Genomic DNA, 20,512 nt, shown 5'->3' on the forward strand with positions numbered 1-20,512 from the left:
GGAGACTTCAAAACCAGAGACACCATTGCCTATTTCAACAACATCTACAGAAAGACCATACACATCCACTACCTTAATAGAAACAACTACATTTGTTTCTCGTACTCCTGAGATAAGGTCACCTACAACTACTGCTGCACCAGAGACAACCACTAAAATTACAGTTGTATCTGAGTTAACAACACCAGGTACTACAGAAACAACACCTGTAAGCACAATGGTTGTAACAACATCAACAGGTTCAACACCTAAGCCAACAACTCCTAAGGAAACTCCAACTCCAAAAACTACACTCATAGAAACAACAATTATCACATCAGAATCCACAATTACCTCATCTCATGTTACATCAGGCTGCATTCCAAAATGTCAGTGGACTTTCTGGATCAGTTCATCTAGTCCAAGTAGTAAAACAAATGGAGATTATGAAACATACAACAGCTTAAGAAAGGCTGGCTACAATATCTGTCAACAGCCTATGGAGATTGAATGCAGAGCAGTTCAGTTTCCTGAAATGTCCACTTCTGATCTTCAGCAAACCATAACATGTAATGTAAATTCTGGCCTCATCTGCAATAATTCAGACCAGAAAGGCAAAGTGGGAATGTGCTATGACTATGAAGTTCGATTTTTGTGCTGTGGAGGCTGTGAATCTACAGGAGTGCCCCCTACTGGAACCCCCACAACAGAAAGCACCACAATAAGGGCTGTAACCACAGAGAAAGCAACTTCTGAGGAAACAACACAAGTGCCATCCACAATACCTGTAACTTCAGTACTTACAGAAAGGCCACTCACATCCACAACTGTAACAGAGGGATCTACATCTGTTTCTTACTCTACAGAAATAAAACCACCAACAACTGCTGAAACTCCAGAGACAACACCAAAAACTACTCTTCATCCAGAGGTAACAACAACATCACTTACTGAACAGACAACCTCTGTCAGCACTAAAGGGCATTTCCACTTCAGCAGGTACAACACCAAAGTCAACAACTCCTAATGAAACTCCAACTCCAAAAACTACAATACTACAAACAACAAGGATTATCACATCTGAAGTGACAGCATCTACTGAGCAGTCACCATCAACCACAACTGTAACAGAGACAACAATCACTGTTGCACCAAAAACTACTGTAGAGACTTTAAAACCCAAAACATTGTTTCCTGTTTCAACAACCTCTACAGAAAGGCCATACATATCCACTTCCTTAACAGAAACAACTACATCAGTTTCTCGTACTCCTGAGATAAGGTCACCTACAACTACTGCTGCACCAGAGACAACCACTAAAATTACAGTTGCATCTGAGTTAACAACACCAGGTACTACAGAAACAACACCTGTAAGCACAGTGGTTGTGACAACATCAACAGGTTCAACACCTAAGCCAACAACTCCTAAGGAAACTCCAACTCCAAAAACTACACTCATAGAAACAACAATTATCACATCAGAATCCACAATTACCTCATCTCATGTTACATCAGGCTGCATTCCAAAATGTCAGTGGACTTCTTGGATCAGTTCATCTAGTCCAAGTAGTAAAACAAATGGAGATTATGAAACATACAACAGCTTAAGAAAGGCTGGCTACAATATCTGTCAACAGCCTATGGAGATTGAATGCAGAGCAGTTCAGCTTCCTGAAATGTCCACTTCTGATCTTCAGCAAACCATAACATGTAATGTAAATTCTGGCCTCATCTGCAATAATTCAGACCAGAAAGGCAAAGTGAGAATGTGCTATGACTATGAAGTTCGATTTTTGTGCTGTGGAGGCTGTGAATCTACAGGAGTGCCCCCTACTGGAACCCCCACAACAGAAAGCACCACAATAAGGGCTGTAACCACAGAGAAAGCAACTTCTGAGGAAACAACACAAGTGCCATCCACAATACCTGTAACTTCAGTACTTACAGAAAGGCCACTCACATCCACAACTGTAACAGAGGGTTCTACATCTGTTTCTTACTCTACAGAAATAAAACCACCAACAACTGCTGAAACTCCAGAGACAACACCAAAAACTACTCTTCATCCAGAGGTAACAACAACATCACTTACTGAACAGACAACCTCTGTCAGCACTAAAGGCATTTCCACTTCAGCAGGTACAACACCAAAGTCAACAACTCCTAATGAAACTCCAACTCCAAAAACTACAATACTACAAACAACAAGGATTATCACATCTGAAGTGACAGCATCTACTGAGCAGTCACCATCAACCACAACTGTAACAGAGACAACAATCACTGTTGCACCAAAAACTACTGTGGAGACTTTAAAACCCAAAACATTGTTTCCTGTTTCAACAACCTCTACAGAAAGGCCATACATATCCACTTCCTTAACAGAAACAACTACATCAGTTTCTCGTACTCCTGAGATAAAGTCACCTACAACCACTGCTGCACCAGAGACAACCACTAAAACTACTGTTGTGTCCAAAGTAACAACACCCATTACTACAAAGACAACCTCTGTCAACACCGAAGGTGTTTCCACTTCAACAGCTGCAACACCAAAGCCAACAACTTCTAAGGAGGCCCCAACTCTAAAAACAACAATACAAGAAACCACAAAAATTATCACTTCAGAAAGCACAGAATCCACAAAACAGCCATCCTCACCTACAGCCGTAGCACCAACTACAACCAATCTTTTGTCAACAACTCGTGGAGAAACGAGTAAGACTACATTACCTGTGAGTACAGCATCTACAGAAAAAGCACATTCATCTCCAACTCTTAAAAGCACTACCATTTTAACTGGTACACCCCCAAAGAACACAACTCCCATGGAAACTACCAGCCTAGCGACTTCTACCCATGGAACTACTACTACTGTCACCCCAGAAACTCCATTTTCTTTAAGGAGTACCTCTCTTGTCTCACCTGCCTGCACTCCCCAGTGCCAGTGGACATCCTGGATCAGTTCAAATTATCCTACTTCTAAATCCAATGGAGATTTCGAAACATACACAAATATTAAGGAAGCTGGTTATGATATCTGCCAGAAACCTATGCAGATTGAATGTAGAGCAGTTGAAATTCCTGATGTACTCATTTCAGATCTAGATCAGGTCGTAATTTGTGATGTCAACTCAGGTCTTATCTGTAACAATGCAGACCAGAAGGAGGATAGTCCATTTTGTTATGACTATGAAGTGCGCTTTTTGTGCTGTGGAGGTTGTGAACCTACAACAAAACCTGCACATACAACACCGAAAAACACTCCTGCCCATACAGAAACAATTCCAACCACTGTCCATTCAACCTCAGAGTCTCCTACAACATTGTGCTTCTGCACAGTCTCTCAACACTCATTCCTACCTGGTAAGAAACTTTCATTATTATTAGATGCCATTAAAATATGCAATATTATTGAATGCAGTGGGTTAGGAAATATGAAATTATTGATTTTGTCAAAGTAATCTTGGAGTGAACGTGGACTAATTAAGTCTTAAATGTTAACAGGCTGATTATAAGCTTTGCACCAGACATAAAATCTGTAACCAAAACACATGAATAGCTTTTTAAAAATGTGCAGATGTATTGTTTTCTTTTTTATTTTACTTTATATATTTTTTTGCAATATAAGGAGAATATTTTTTTAGACAAAACAGGAACAATCCATGTAGACTCATAACTAGTGATGAGCAAACCTTGCAGAGTTTGTTTCACCCTGAGTTCCGGAAGAGCACAGAAATGTTTGAGAACATTGCCAAAATCAGTGAAATGCATTGAAGTCAATGAGGAAGGAGGAAATTAACTAGTTTGGAGTGGATTATAATGGTACAATGGTCTTTTCAGTGTTCCTGAGGACTAAGGAAGCATCTGCCAACTATGCTTGATCAATTATTGTGGCCAAATAGTAATCTGAGGTGTGAGGTAGCTATGTTAATTACTTTTCCATTGTGTGACATCAAGGTAAAATTAATTGAATTAAATATCTGAACACTAAAATTTATTGCAGAAGGTGGCAAAAGGTGCAAGAAGCATGAATTCACTTACACTTGACCGCCACAGATTCCATTGCAGGTACTCACCTCTCCTGAATAGAAAAGTACCAATTTCCCCTGACACATTTGTTCATTCCCTGCCGCTGCTAACAAATAAGCACAACAATAAAGTATGTGGATATTTCACTCCTTTCTGTCTGCATCAACTGCACAGCACTCTGGGTAATAAGATTTAATGGATTCATACAAAAAGACATGAATACACTAACACATTTCCAGTCTCCTTCTGCATGGGCATTTTGTAATTAAATGTATTTACAAGTTGTTTTCTAATTTTTAGAATACTTGTAACAAGTCGTTATCAATTCCTCCAATATAGTTGTTGATCCGGCATACTGCCCACTTATAGGGGAGTGGTTCCACTTAACTTTGTCTACTACAATTCTGTTATGTCACATTGGCCTCACAATGCCTTGGGTGCTGAGAAAAAAAAAGTTCTTCTAAGCTGATCACAAAGTACATTCTTAGCAAAATATTCGGCAATCATGGTCACTTGTGAACCCAGCAAACTCGCTGCAAAAAACTCTATGTTAAAATTCGACGATTCACACTATTCATAACATATAAAGCAACAGCTTGTGAGTGTAAAGTTGCATTCTGAAGTCTTTCATCCCCTCCACTCTCAGACACTATACCTTGATATAAATGATTTACAACTCTTTACTTACTGGATGTCATCATTGTAAATGACTTCTATTTATGTTTTATTGATCTTATTTATACAGTAGTGGTGTTATAAATATTATGCCCTGTATGTGTATCAAGTAACAGTTAGTTCCTCATACCATCAGAGTCAAAACCTTGAACCTGGATTTGCTCTCACATCCAAAAGACACGTGTTATAAGTTAAGCATAACTGAATGTCTGTATGTGTAAAATGCCCCTGATGCTGCCAAAATTGGCCTCAGCCCATAGGATTGTAAATTTGGTTAAGCAGGTATCCTAATGGCTGGATTAGGTGGATCATAACAGGCCCTTTGGTGTACATCTTCCGCAAGCAGGGTCTTCTACAATTAACTTTACAGAATTCCTTTACTTCAGGGAGCTACAGTACTATCATTCTTCTTCTTCATGTGAAGTTGTGACATTGTTTTACTGATGGTGAAACAAGTTTACTTCTTTACCCATTTTAAATTGTTATAAAGCACTGTGGCAACAGGACTAGCACATCCACCTCACAGCACTGGTACCAATAGTCATTCCCTAACTGGGAGGTTCTGTGTTTGAATTCTGCATATTGCTTCTTTGTTACTTTTGGAGAATCTGATTTCCTATCACCCTTCTAAGATTTGCTACTAATTTCATGAGGAATTTAAAACTGGCCAAGCATGACATTGGTACTACAATGGATTTTATGCAATGGATGGTGCTGTTTTTCTATAAGCCATGTAGGCATCCATCCATTTTCTGAAATTAAGTTTTCGATTACAAGATCATGAAGAACTTTATTTGAGCATCATTATTCTTAAGGCAGGGACCAACCCTTACAAAATGTCACTCAAACACAAACACAAGGACTCATCTACAATGGACCAGTGTAGAGTTACCAGTTAACCTAAAATGCACCTGTTCATGATATGAAGAAAACAAGACATGGTATTAATGCCGTAATGCCAGGCAGGTGGTAACGAGGCAGAGAATGAAGCCCAGGTCCCTGCAGTTCAGGAGGGCCAGCAGCTTTAACTATATGTAGAGGTGTGCTTGCCTCCCTACAATCATGACAAATTGTCAACAGAGGTTAACAACGTAAAGGATGGACGCAAAGATGCAGATTCCCAGCCTTGTTATTATAGGCTAAAATTAAGTTTCAGTTGAGATGGCTGGTACCACATTGATGGTCCGCTATGGTCCCTATATTCCTGCTGTGTCCCTCATTTCCTCCCACGGCCCAAAAGCATGGCCTCAGGTTAAATTGTGATTCTTTATTGGCTTAATGAGACTAAGCTAAGCCTGTGGTTTTATTCCTGCCATATGCCAGCTGACGCTGAATTCTGTGCCATATAGATAAATGCCCTGGAAATTGATGGAGTGTTATTTTTTTTAAAAATTTTTAAAGTAAAATAGAATATATAAAATAAGTAAGTTAGATATAGCTTCATGAATTATTTTTTTGATTTTTGAGGACAAGGAGCATTTCAGTTTTTACCTGCTATCAGATCAAGTAACCTAACATGAGGAATCATCACATTTCCTTTCTTTCTATGCACTGTACAGAGTTACATTTTGTTTAAAATTGGCTTGGTTGTTTTTTTTGTTTTGATAATGTATAGTTCAAATATTTTCATATTTCAGATATTGTAATTTGATTTTATTTCTTGCACAGGTGAAATTGTATACAACAAAACAGATGGTGATGGCTGGTGTTATATTGCTTACTGTGGCAAAAACTGTCAGATCGAAAAAAATGTCACAGAATGTCATTTAACAAGTATGACAACAATGCCATCAACAGCTACTTCTGCCATAAAAACAACGCACACGCCGTCACTAAGTACAAGACCCCCAGTTGTAGAATCAACAGTTGCTGCAACATCAAAACCATTCAGCACCCTTGAAAAAACAACCACAGCGCCACCTGACTGTAATGAGCTGAACCCACCACGGAAGGTAAGTTGCCATCTACTTCTAATTCTCCACTTACCAATGTGGGTTTCTCTTAAATTTGTGTAACTTATTTGTATTTTAATGTTGAATATTTTATATTAAAGAATAAATAAGTACAAAAAGGAAAATACAGCATATTGAGTAAACCATAACCAAGCCATAGAAGTCTAGACAATGAGGTTGTTATCCATAACAGTCCTATAGAAACAGGCCAATACATAACTACTGAGTTTAATAGTAGGAGGAGAAGTATTAGGATTAAGAAAGTCATTAGCTGTGATTTAATGATAGATATCAATGTTCTTGTACACTGACAGTGAGTCAACTTTTGTATAAATATATAGATGAAGTGCAGTAATTTTAAGCACTACTCAATAGCAGCAAATGCACACAGCAACAAAGCGCTCACACTTAAGTAATTTTCTATCAGGTTTCCACAATTTACATTTGTCCGAATTAAAATACTATCTGGCCAATAGTGCTGCTAGTGGGTTACTTATTCCATCCGTCTCAGAATGTCAGAGAGTCACCATTAACGTGGTATTAGCTTTAAACTTTGTGCCTTGTGATGATGTGCCTGCTACCTTTCCAGAACTTGTAGATACATCACCTCCAGAACAGAAATGTCCAAATCAAGATGCTGTATGCCTGGCTTAATTGCCTTCTGCATTAGTTACTACTGTTTCTAAGGAATTGTACATAATGTGGCGCTAAGTTAAACTTTTTATCTACACGGTTTTATGTTTCCAATCCATGTGTGTATTGTGTTCCTCCTGTTTTTGTCACAATATCATTTTTTTTGTTTTTAATTATATCCTTTCAGTCTTTCAGTGCTAAAATCACAATTCATAACAGGCTGATATATTACAATTGAAATTATATTTAGGTGTGTTCTACATAAGTAATGGGGAAATTATTGCAAATGGGTGTTTACCTTAAACATTTAAACAATACTGAGCCGATTTGTCACTGCATGCATTATTCCTCCAGTCAATTATCCTCACACACTTTTCTCAGCACACTCAGCACACTACGTACATTTTTTGGTATGTGTTCAGGGAATACCTCTTCAGTGCATGTACATTGTAGCAATGTTAATATATATGAGGACCACACTCTTCGAATCGATTGTTCCAATAGATTCAGTTGGCAAATAATGGTGCAATATTATTCAAATAATAAACACTGATAACAATTCTTCAAAGGAACGATCAGGTGACAGGTCAGAAAAGGACATATTTGCCCAAAATTAAAACTTGTCAGATTTTTAGCAGATTGTAAAGAAATGGTATGGTCACATCTGTGGTCAAATACCTATATTGTCCCAGGCATATGTAGATTAAATAATATATTATACTATAGTATTTAAGAATTTCCCTTTCTTTTAGTTTGTGTTTGATTATGTAGTGATGTTAGTGCCTTATGGTGCATTAGGAACATGTGATTGCTTTCTATTCGTAGTATGGCGAGTCCTGGAATATAGATAAGTGTACAACAGCTACCTGTGAGGGAGGAAATAATATCATTCTGCAACCTGCAAAATGTGACACAGTGAAGCCAATGACATGCGATAATGGACGCCAGCCAATCAAGGTCTATGATGAAAGTGGCTGCTGCTTCCACTATGAATGTGAATGTAAGTACAGTAAACCTAAGTTCTGAAACCAAGTATATGCTGTCTGCTATGTTTTTAGTAATAATAACTGTAATCATTTTGACTAAGAATCTGGTGTGAGAAACAAGAACTGATGCACTTGAAAATCTCTACACATTAATTGAAGTCATTCTGATTAAGCAAGATGGCTCTTAGATCCCAGTCTATCAGGAAGCAGGGCTGTGATCCTTTCCAACTTTCTGTCTAATGGCCACATTTAACAAACTATGAAATTAACAACTACTGTTTATTTGTAAACTATTGCATCCCACGGGGAAAAGTCAAGCAAAATGACACCTTTTATTGGCTAACTAAAAAGATTACAATATGCAAGCTTTCGAGGCAACTCAGGCCCCTTCTTCAGGCAAGATGTAATGCTGTAATGTCACAAAAAATGAATTTATGCAATAAGGATCAAATATCTTGTTATATGCAAGTCTCCTAAATTTCATTACAAATAAATAATGTAGTCAAGTGTGATTTCATTCAGTGTGTGTTTATGATTTGGAGTCAATGCTATTAAGATAAATAGGTTCAGAAAATTCTGAAAGGATGTACTGTATGTATAAATAACTGTGGATGTTTTAAAAAATGGTTGATTTGGCATTGATTTACTTAATGCCAATATGGACCAGGAAAAAGCATGTGAACATAGTAATGCTTAACAATGGCAGACATATGAGCATGAATTCTGCTTTGCTGTCTAAGTACTGTTTCACCATGTTTTACATACTGCATCACTGATCACCTCAAGAGTGAACCTAACACATTTTATTCTGCTCCACTGTGTGTTTCCACGCTCTAAGCTACAAAACATATATCTCCTGTGTTTTCTCTCTCCTTTTAAAGCTCCAATGAAGAATAAACTGTCCTTCATTAACCAGAAATTAAATAAAAACAAATTAAAACTCATGTTTGTAGAATAGTGGATCAGTAAAACATTTGTGCAATACACCATAGTATAACACAAGTCAGTTTGATCACTTGCTCCAGATGTAATAATGTGTCTCTCAACAGATATGGACGATATGGATAATATCACCATCAAAAGTAATGTGTAAATCCAACAAAAACACTAAAGTTCATTCCACAATTAAACAATTTGAAAACATAAATTGCCTGAAGAAATTGTATGATTATAAACAATGACTTTTTAAATGTTCTTCTTCTTGTTTCCAGAATTAAGTTTTACGTATCTTTCCTTCATGCTGATTCACTCTGATGCAGGGCATGTTATCTCTTTTTTGTAATATAATATTATATATGGAGTATAAAAAACACTTCGACCAACGCATTTTACAGTATATTATTTAAAAATGAAAGTTCTTATTTAAGTTCAATCTCTGCTCTTTTTCTGCCTTACCAGGTACCTGCTATGGGTGGGGAGATCCGCATTATGTTACATTTGATGGAACAGTCTATGATTACCAAGGAAATTGTACTTATGTTCTGATGAAGGAGATCACTCCTAAATACAACAACTTCAGTGTTTTAATTGATAACTATTTCTGCAGTGCACAACAGGGCCTATCTTGCCCACGAGCATTAACGATTTATTACAAATCCAATGAGATCATTTTGACCGTGCAGACCATAAACCAACAAACCAAGAACCTGGTAAGATGATTTTGAAAAATCATTTGTAAAAAAAAAAAACAGCAGCATAATGGTTTGTTATCTTGCCTCACACCTCAGTTGACGTCAATTCTGGAGTTCTGTGAAATTTCCAGGATACTGAATAAAACTGCACTTTTTGTGTTTATACTTTAAATTATAGAATAATTTTTATAGAAAAAGTTCTAATAATTACTGCTTTTTTGTTTTTGAAGAATTGCACATTTGATTGAGGAGATCGTTCCTCCCCCAAACTATGCGACTCTTTAATTCCATCCGGGGGGGGTAAACGTTAACATTTAACATTATACATAGTTATTGTCTGTTTTTCACCTGCATTATTATCATTCTTTAATTTAATATTATTTATTGTATCAGTATGCTGCTGCTGAAGAATGTGAATTTCCCATTGGGATTAATAATCTATCTATCTATCTATCTATCTATCTATCTATCTATCTATCTATCTATCTATCTATCTATCTATCTATCTATCTATCTATCTATCTATCTATCTATCTATTTTCTTTGACAGCATTTTTAATAGTATGACTGGGTGCTTGAAATTCAAAATAAAAATAAAAGTTACCACTCGTATAGCATTATTATTATTATTATTATTATGAATTTACTAGAATTTTGTATGATAAATAATTTTAAATGATACTGCCTTTTATAACACTGTATGTACAATTTTCATTACTAATAATATCATAATATGAGGACACTAAATTGACCTTTAAAAAGAACGGGTCAGTGTGTGATCTGCAAAGTGTTTATTCTTGCATTGTGATAAGTTAAGTTCCAGTTCCTGATAGCCCTATAATAGAATATGAAAATTCAGAAACACGATGACTATCCTATTGACGTACTCATCATTATTGTAATAAATAATGCTTTTGTAATTGATCATTTCTCTCTGTATTTCACATACATATTTTGTTGTCAAATTCCATTTTTTAGATCTTATTTAACCAGAAGCAAGTTATTCCTGCATTTGAGAAAGATGGCATTAAGATCACTAGCACAGGAATTGAGATGGTTGTTGAAATTCCAGAGATCAGTGCCCACATATCATTTAAAGGCATGATGTTCAGCGTTTTCCTGCCCTACTCTCTTTTCCAAAATAACACTGAAGGGCAATGCGGTAAGAAAACTTGTCCCATGGCTGTCAACATTCTTTATTGAGTCATAGTAATATTTGTTCAGCCAGTCTTATAAAACTAGAACTGAATTGAGTATTTTATAGCCTAGTATGCAGTGCAACTCCAAGTTGCATAAGTGTGTGTGTATGTGTGTGCCAGAGTGTCCTGCAATAGATGGGTGTGTTGTCAAGTGTTAATTTCTGCCTTGATCCCACTTCTGCAACTCCCTGAAATCCTGAAGTGGAGTCGCTGGATTCAGTAAATGAAAGGATGAATAAATAGATGAGCAGACACAGGATTAGCTTACATTATATATAATAATAATATGAAATGTTTGAGCATGTTAACTTTAAATTATTTATCAGCATGAAGAACTGATCAATAAAAATAAACAACATCTTTAATTGTTTGGGTTCCCTTCTCGTATCTTCATTTTTCAATTTAGGGGTCTGTGACAACAACAAGACTAATGATTGCCGCTTGCCAGATGGAAGCATTAATCCTTCATGTCCATACATGGCTCACCACTGGCGTGTGAAAGATAACAATAAGCCATACTGTGAAAATCCACCAGCAACCACTTCTGCACCCCATACTGCATCAACTCATGTGCCACAAACGGTGCCTCATACATCAGTGGCCCCCTGCTTACCAACTATATGTGAACTCATCAAAAGCGAGTAAGATTTTACTTCCAGGTTAATGTCTGTTATGCAAATTTATTTTAGCTTAGATTTACATTTAATCAAAAGGTTTGCTTTTTAAATACACAATTCAGAAAAAAATACCTTAATACACTATAACAGAGTGAAGAGAGGGCAAAAAATAGTATGCATAATATAATAATAATAATAAAAGAAGCAGATCCTTTATTTTCATTGGATCTACCTATATAGCTATTGATCTTTGTCTACTAGTCTACTAGGCTTGATAACATGTCTACTTACCCAGTACTCCATTACAGTAAAAGTCCTCCCACCTTTCTACTCCCAGTTCTCTTCCACTGTCTCTCGCCTGGCTTTTCTTAGTCTTTCTTCTAGATTCAGTGGGCAACAAACCAGAGGAAGCCTTAAATCTCATTCCAGGATCAATGGTGAGTCTACAGGGCTACCAAACCACACTATCCTCTTGTAGACACTGAGTTCACTTAAAGACTGGGTCCCTTAAGCAGCAACCAGGATACCTCACCTAGAAGGGCAGCATTCCAGTCTAGGACCACATTGCCATTGGACATGGGCTGGAAGGAGACAGTTGGCTTCCTGAAAATCTTAACTTTTAAAAAGTTCAACATGATCCCATTTCATTCAGGCTAGGATCATTTTCTTTTCTATCAACTGTTAAGTGCTCAGCACTCCTGTCAAAAACTTTGAATCCCCTGGGTGCTTCTGGAGCAACTTGTACATGCATAGGACATGCCACCCAATGGAAGTGACCTGCATCACCAGTCCGACACATGTATTTCTCTCTCCCTCTTTGTCTCTCTCCATTTCTTGGCACTGCTCTATACTATCCTTATCTGATGTCACTTTTTATCTGTCTAATAAACCATTCACCACCTCAGTATATTCAGAATCTTTTCATAAAAGTATACTATGTATATACACTCAGTAAATCTATTGCAGGGGAATACAGCTTTCCACAAATCACCTAAAACAAATACTTCCTTTCTTTTAGCTGTAAATATGTTCATGTTTTAATCAGACATTAACTTTCTTCCCATTCCAGCCTGTTTAAAGACTGCCATGAACTTGTTCCTCCTCTGCCTTTCTACCTGGCCTGTCAATATGATGTCTGCCACATGCCAAACACAAGTATCGGTTGCTCCAGTCTGGAATCCTATGCATCTCAGTGTGCTGCTGAAAACGTTTGCATCAACTGGAGAAATTCCACCAAAGGAGAATGCAGTAAGTGGGCTTGAATACCCGCTTCTATGACAATAATTTGTCATAGAAAATTCTCATGCCAATGTCCTCCCTGCCTACTCTCTGAAATTATTTCAGATTATTTCACATATTTACATGCAATGAGAAACTGTCTTCTTTATTTGATTTTTCACAGTGATCAAGTGTCCATCCACCAAGGTATACAAAGCTTGTGGACCAGTGGTGGAGCCCACATGCAATTACAGGTAAGGGAAAATTGTACACAATAAATATGTTTACTTGTTCTTAACTTAGCTTCTGCAAATAATTAATTAGAACATTTTAAATCAATTGTTTATTGTAATTAAAATTAAGGATGGCATTTTTTTCCTTTGGTATTGGAAAAGTACACTGAAAGTTACTATTGTTAAATGTTTATTAAACAAAAAATTACTGTAAATAACAATAAAAATAAATTCAACTAATAAAACACTAATAATAAATTTTGAGAACAATAGTCTGGGCTTGTTAAGGCTTCTGCTACAGAGCTATTGTGGTAGGAAATGTAGAGGCCAACAAAATGAGCTAACAGCTAAACATCCTGTAAATAGACATCAACTAACTTTAGATATAAAATATATCCTTTGTGAACCCTAGTTTTCCATGAACTTGTGGATAAATTTCAGAAGATTAATTGTTGATTGTCCTCAAGAATAACTACAGTCTGTTTAAGCTGTATAGAGTAGGGGCTGAAAAGCAGTGCTCTTCAGCCCCAGTCATTCCAGTCTGCTTTTAATGCAGGATGCAAGCACACTCACTCCCCTCCATCAGTTAATCTTCTTCCTATAGAGCACAGTTAGTGCAGTAAATGAAGGCTGTAATCAATCCACAAAATTTGCAAAGAACCTGGTTAGAATTGGACAAGTAACTAAGCCTCCTTTAAAAAATTATATTGAAAACATATTATTCAAATGTTGTTTTAACAAATTACATTAATCTGCAGTCCATAATAATCAGCACCATAGGATTTTCCAGATATAAACTATTCAAAGACAAAGCAGGAATATTCCCGAAAAAGTGAACATGAACCAAATTATCGTGCATATTTATCGGCACTGACACTTTTAATGGAGGATGTTTCACCTTCTCAGATTGTTTTCAGCCTCTCTCTTTTGCCTCTAGGTACAATGAAAAACACATCAACAAAGACACAGAAGAGACTATGGTATTTAAAGAAGGCTGCTTCTGCCCTGACGATAAAACTCTTTTCAATTCCTTTTCTGATGTATGTGTCTCTTCTTGTGGTAAGTACAACACAGTAAAGCACTTTAAAATTCTCCAGGAAACAAATAATATGTGTGGAAGCTAATAAATAATAACAATAAGGAGAAGAAGAATTCTTACATTTATATAGCGCTTTACATAGTTGGGTGGGAGGTCACTTCAATCATCACTAAGAATAATGCCAAAGTAATTAATTTTAGTCAGGAGACAGAGGAATAAGTGATCTACTAATTTATTAATGTACTTAATGGTATTTTTTATTATATTATTAATTATTCAATATGATGAGAATTCTAGACACCAGATTAAATGCTATACATACCACTGAGAAGAAGAATGGACTCCGTACTATACAGGGTATACAGTATTATAAATAAGCTGAAACTGTAAAGATCAGCATTACTTACAGCTGAAATCGCAAGAAAATCTTATAATAAATTACATATTTCTGTTTTCATCAAGTAAAACTTCCATTATGTGAGATTTCTTTAAATTAACAGCAGTAATTGTTAATTAATATATGGATACCACAGAATGATAATCTTTTAATAATATATTGAACTAAGTTTTTATTAATTTTCTTATTAAATAGTCAGTTTCATGAAATTATTAGAAAATGAAAGTTGTGCCACACAATGGAGAAAGTTGTAAAATAAAGTGTCCATTACTATAAGTTTCTGTATTTCATGATCTTATTGCAATATTGTTGATATAAATCTATCCTGAATATGCCCTAAAAGCAATAAAAAGAAATCTATAAGATACAGGTGACCTAATTGTCCAACATGAAAACCAACTCTCTGCACTGCATCACACTACTTAAGTATCTATCTATCTATCTATCTATCTATCTATCTATCTATCTATCTATCTATCTATCTATCTATCTATCTATCTATCTATCTATCTATCTATCTATCTATCTATCTATCTATAGGACTTCCGCCATAGAAAACGAATGATCGTGTCTCAGGAACATTTATCACTGCCATATTTGTGTAATGAAATCTGTAACTACAAGTGAGGAAGACAAAATGTCAGAATAATCAGGCAGACATTCAGTTACTTACATGGAATACACACATAAAAATATTTCTGTCAGAAAATATGTAGCACTTGTGTTGTATTTGTTTTTTTTACATTGCTGAGGGGTGAGTAGCCCATAGTATTCCATCAGACAAAAAAGCAGCTTCAACTGTAGAGGAGCCAGTACAAATGGCAAGCCTGTCAAAGTCGCATAAGGATTTCAACTAGTGCAGAAACAGTAATCAAGCTACCTAAAAAGCGATGTAATAAAGGGTAATTAAACTATCTGCACATGGGGTCGGTGAGCACTGCAGCTAATATGAAATATACCACTTGCAATGATTGTGACTTTGTGATAATGCTTTAAAACAGCACATCCTATTACAATTTCTGAACAATTAACATACACATGAGATGCATTTGATTTAAAATTGTAGTTTGACAATGTAAAGAACATAAAAAAACAGTAGATTCAACCATTTCTTGTGGACCAGTAGAAGACCCTTCATAGACCAGTGACTGAAAACCCCTGACTCGCACATCTGTTGGGTCAGATGCTCAGGCTCCCCTTAAAACACCATGGCCTGCAATTATCAAACTGCCTCTTTGATATAATACAGAGCCAAAAACACATAAAAATGTGTAAAAAATGTAGCATTAATTAAAATATCCAAAATACAAAAAATGATTATGATTGCTATTTTCTGTGCTTGTGTGTTAGGTACCCTTTGCACCCTAGCAAATGCACCCAAGGTTAGAAGGCATGGAAAGTTCTTTAAAAAAAAGTAGCACAGTAATGCAAATCTATTTTTGTCATTAACACGTATTTTGACTACAATAAAATAAGTATTTGTTGATGTTACTCAGTTAAAACGTAATCTGAAAACAATAGCACACATTGCTTCTACCTTGTTACCCCTAATATTGGTTATCAGTAATAATGCTAGTGGATTTACAATAAAGTTAAATGACTATGTTTATACATTTATATAATAATGCAAATTCAAAAATGTATCCAGTGAAACAGATTATTCAGTCCAGCATGCTTAAGTGGTTATGTAGCGGCTAAATTGATTAGACTAACTCAACATGTTGATTCTCTCATTACAGTAGATACCTTTTTCAGTAACCAGACTACACAGTTTGTTTCAGTCTTAAATGTTATACCCTTAAACATAACCGATACAACAATTTAAAGTTTACAGATGTACTTTTTGAGTAGTACTCCTAAGGGACTGTCAACCTTTAGCAGTATTGCTGTTGTTGGCTATCTAATCATTTGGCAAATGAACTGAAGATGGCATGACATGATTGGACCATTTGACAAAACAATAAATACAAAGTGGAAACACAGTTTGCTAACTCTTTCTAATCTGTTTTCCATTCAATAGTTGTTATAAATGAAGAATAATATTTTTAGCTGAAATACAGGACAGAGTGAAATCAACAGCAAAAACTCAAGAATCCTGTTTTGCGTGCTTCTTTATTCATTTACTATAAGGAAAATTTTGCCAACTGAATAATGTGTATTTTGTTCTCTTATTTAGATTGTACTGGACCTGATGGTATGCCCAAACAGGTAATGATACCTTTTAATTACTTTGAACGTGTAATAAATTGAGAAACAAACTGAAGGGAAAACATTAAAAGCCTCTGTGCACCATTGTGTATGAGAGTGATGGTAGTTCTTTACTCATATTAGTACAGTAAAACCAATTCACACAGGAGTCATTTTAAAATAGTGTCATCAGAATATCATAAATATTTTGTTTACTCTTGAAAGGTTTTTGAGAGATCGCCTTTGATTAAGTAGCATCTCTTTTTATTTACAGCCTGGTGAAACATGGCAGAGCAACTGCAATGACTGTGTCTGTGACAATGTTTCCATGAGTGTCCAATGCAGGCCTCACATATGCCCACAAGAACCAGCTGTCACGTGTTCAAACCCTGGAGAGGTCCTTGTAATAGATGCTGTTGACGTGTGCTGCAACAAGACAAGATGCGGTCAGTATCTGTTATTAAGCCTAGGTAGACTTGAGTAAGATTTGGGCCGTCTAGACCTGGACAATAGTGCTATTGTCAGTGAAAATTTTTGTTGATTTAGTTTTTTCTAACAAAAAAATTCAGCAACGTATCAAAAAATCTCCACAGGAATTATTATCACTAATTACTAATAAAGAATATACTGCATTTTGACTATAATTTGTCAAATTTAAAATAAAGTATGTTATCATTTTAAAAATATGGTCAGGGAAATCCAAATTTATACTGGATTTGGAAATTTAATTCCATGTAGTCTGCCTGAGACTACAAGAAATATGTTTCAGTTTGACATGCGGGCAATTCATAGAAGCATTTAACTGGTGCCATTGGAATGGTGTTCATTGTTGATGTAGTATAATATTGATTGTTTAGAAATTTTTTACATGCTTTTTTTTATTAAATGTTGTAGTACAGATATTATTTCATTTTTATTTGAGATTAAAATTCCAGATAAGTATCATCTTTATATCAAATTCTGCATGTCAAATTCATTAAAATTAAAATAGTAATATTAAATTAGTTTTAATCAGACATGAAATCGTCTTCAATTGTAATATTCTACACCAGACCATTTATGAGTTCTGTTAAATAGATTCTGTTAGTTAGCGAACAATGTCATTCATTATCAGTCTCACTCACTTTTTCTTCTTGTTTTCATTCTCTTTGGACAGAATGTGATTTGTCTCTCTGCCCCAAACCAACTGACAATTGTGAACTGGGATTCAAGCCAGTGTTCAGAACTTCTCCAGATGAATGCTGCCCCATTTATAGCTGTGGTAAGCATCATGATGACTTCCATCTTCTTGGCGCGGTTCTAGGTAGTCTGTGTCACTGTTCTAAATAGTCCTTGAGTTCCTAAAAGCCAAGTTTAAATGTATAGTTGAATATTGTTTCAATGTGAAATTAGCATGTTCTTCTCTTTGAATTCCCTTCTTTTCCTTTTACAGTCTTATGTTTAACTGATGATGCTTGATTGACTGCTTGTATTTTAGTCAGTGTGAATGTGTGCCCTCTGGACATGTTGGGCTCCCTTTAAAGTTGAGGCCAATGTGTTGAACTTACAGTTGTAGTAATGGTACAGAATTCCTACTAGAAAGTGACTAATGGATAAGGGCTTTTACACTGTTTTTACAATATATAACTGATAATTTTAAGATATATACATAGGTTTTCTGGCAAATTGTATTAAAGAGAATAATTGTTAAATTCTGTGGAAAATAAGGTAGATTTCGCTGTTAGGTGCCTCCGTTGTAAAGAACAATGTAATTTATTTTTCATTCCTGTACTTATGTACTTTATTTTTTTTCCTTTACAGAGCCCAAAGGAGTTTGTGTGTACAACAACACAGAATATCAGGTAAACTTGTAGAAACAAACATCTAAAACAGCATGCTGTATAAAAACTGATTCTAAAGTCAGATGGATTTCTTCTTTTTCTTTTCGGTAGTTCTAAGAACAGACAGCTGAGACATATCTACCATGTTTCATGTACTGGACCAGGAATTCTTGACTGCATTTTGTGATGACTCTTAATGTTAGCTTATGTTGCCACACCAAAAGACACATGTGCTATACAAATGTTACTTTTGCATTAAATTAAGGGTGTGGAGGTATAATTAGTCATTGGAGACACTTGTAATGACATTATCAAACAAGCTTAAGACATGCTGTACCTTTTTATTATTTCATTGTTTTCAACATTTGCTGAACCAAACGTAGATAAACTTCTATCAATAACCAGAACAAGAAAGTTTAATACCTAATATTCTTCACAAATACATTTGTAAATATGGTGAAAAACAAAACACAATGCCTTCAATAAACATAAAGTCAGGGGCCTGGTGGCATCTTTTAAGCTTTAAACTACAGACCCCAGATCAAATAATACAGACGTACCATGATTCACAATTTATGCAGCGAGCTGTTCTCAAATACTGCACTGGGCACCTGTCTTGAACAGCTAAGGGTGCTGAAAGTTACAATAATAATTATGGTATGTAAAATATGATCTCATAATCCTCAGATACAAACTTTTAATATATTTGTCTGAAGCCGTTTGCATAACATCTGTAACTCCCTACAGTCATTCACGGCATTTCGCCAAAAATCTCTTCCCAGATTGAATAACTGTTTACAGAATAATAATTTTACAAAGCTTGTAAAAATCTCCAGCATTGACTCCACTTATTGCACTTTCTTTTGAAATTTTTCTTGATCTTTTTTTTTTAATCTCTTTCTAGCCTGGAGTTCCTGTCATCATGGAAAACTGTTCTGACTGTACCTGTAGCTCTACCATGGACCCAGACACCGAGCTGAATATCATTGACTGCCAGCCAATATACTGTGACACCAACTGCCAAATTGTACGTAATGTGCACAACCACTTCAGCTAACAAATGTGTAGGATTATACAGCTACAGTGTAGTCACAGTAAAATATATTCATTCATACTTCACCAGTATTCAATAAAAACTGTATGGAGGAGTATTGTTTGAACTTATATAGATTATAATTTATAGATAGATAGATTGATAGATAGATACTTTATTAATCCCAAGGGGAAATTCACAAATTTATATTATATGTATATATATAGATAGATAGATCTTTATTGTCATTGTCACTTTTACAAAGGAACAACGAAATATACTGCGGTGGGTTGGCACCCTGCCCGGGATTGGTTCCTGCCTTGTGCCCTGTGTTGGCTGGGATTGGCTCCAGCAGACCCCCGTGACCCTGTGTTTGGATTCAGCGGGTTGGAAAATGGATGGATGGATGGATATATATTATTTTTATATATATGTTTATATTTTGGGGCGGCACGGTGGCGCTGCCGCCTCGCAGTTAGGAGATCTGGGTTCGCTTCCCGGGTCCTCCCTGCGTGGAGTTTGCATGTTCTCCCCGTGTCTGCGTGGGTTTCCTCCGGGTACTCTGGGTTCCTCCCACAGACCAAAGATATACAGGTTAGGTAGGTATAGGGCGATCCTAAATTGTCCCTAGTGTGTGCTTGGTGTGTGCGTGCCCTGCGGAGGGCTGGCACCCTGCCCGGGGTTTGTTTCCTGTGTTGGCTGGGATTGGCTCCAGCAGACCCCTATATAGATAGGATATAGCGGGTTGGATAATGGATGGATGGATTTATATTTTGGCCTTACCAGGATAGCTTTCCACTACTTTAGTAATTGTAGGTCTTAAGTAGTTGGGGTAACAGCGAAATAATTCACAATGATTATTAATTTAATGTAATGTC

General features: G+C 36.0%; 1 protein-coding gene across 1 annotated transcript in view; it reads left to right on the top strand.

Moving 5' to 3' along the window:
• LOC114645308 (mucin-5AC-like) overlaps window positions 1-20,512 on the top strand; it is a 72,114-nt gene that overhangs the window by 46,238 nt on the left and 5,364 nt on the right. Inside the window, exons 32-45 of the mRNA XM_051922828.1 lie at window positions 1,384-3,348; window positions 6,358-6,641; window positions 8,100-8,274; window positions 9,659-9,909; window positions 10,870-11,053; window positions 11,497-11,731; window positions 12,777-12,955; window positions 13,110-13,179; window positions 14,096-14,217; window positions 16,771-16,802; window positions 17,056-17,227; window positions 17,938-18,042; window positions 18,582-18,622; window positions 19,506-19,628. Coding sequence (XP_051778788.1) covers window positions 1,384-3,348; window positions 6,358-6,641; window positions 8,100-8,274; window positions 9,659-9,909; window positions 10,870-11,053; window positions 11,497-11,731; window positions 12,777-12,955; window positions 13,110-13,179; window positions 14,096-14,217; window positions 16,771-16,802; window positions 17,056-17,227; window positions 17,938-18,042; window positions 18,582-18,622; window positions 19,506-19,628 — 3,938 coding nt within the window. The remainder of the gene's footprint in view (window positions 1-1,383; window positions 3,349-6,357; window positions 6,642-8,099; window positions 8,275-9,658; window positions 9,910-10,869; window positions 11,054-11,496; window positions 11,732-12,776; window positions 12,956-13,109; window positions 13,180-14,095; window positions 14,218-16,770; window positions 16,803-17,055; window positions 17,228-17,937; window positions 18,043-18,581; window positions 18,623-19,505; window positions 19,629-20,512) is intronic.

This window comes from Erpetoichthys calabaricus, chromosome 2 (genome assembly GCF_900747795.2).
Source record: "Erpetoichthys calabaricus chromosome 2, fErpCal1.3, whole genome shotgun sequence".
NCBI lineage: Eukaryota > Metazoa > Chordata > Cladistia > Polypteriformes > Polypteridae > Erpetoichthys > Erpetoichthys calabaricus.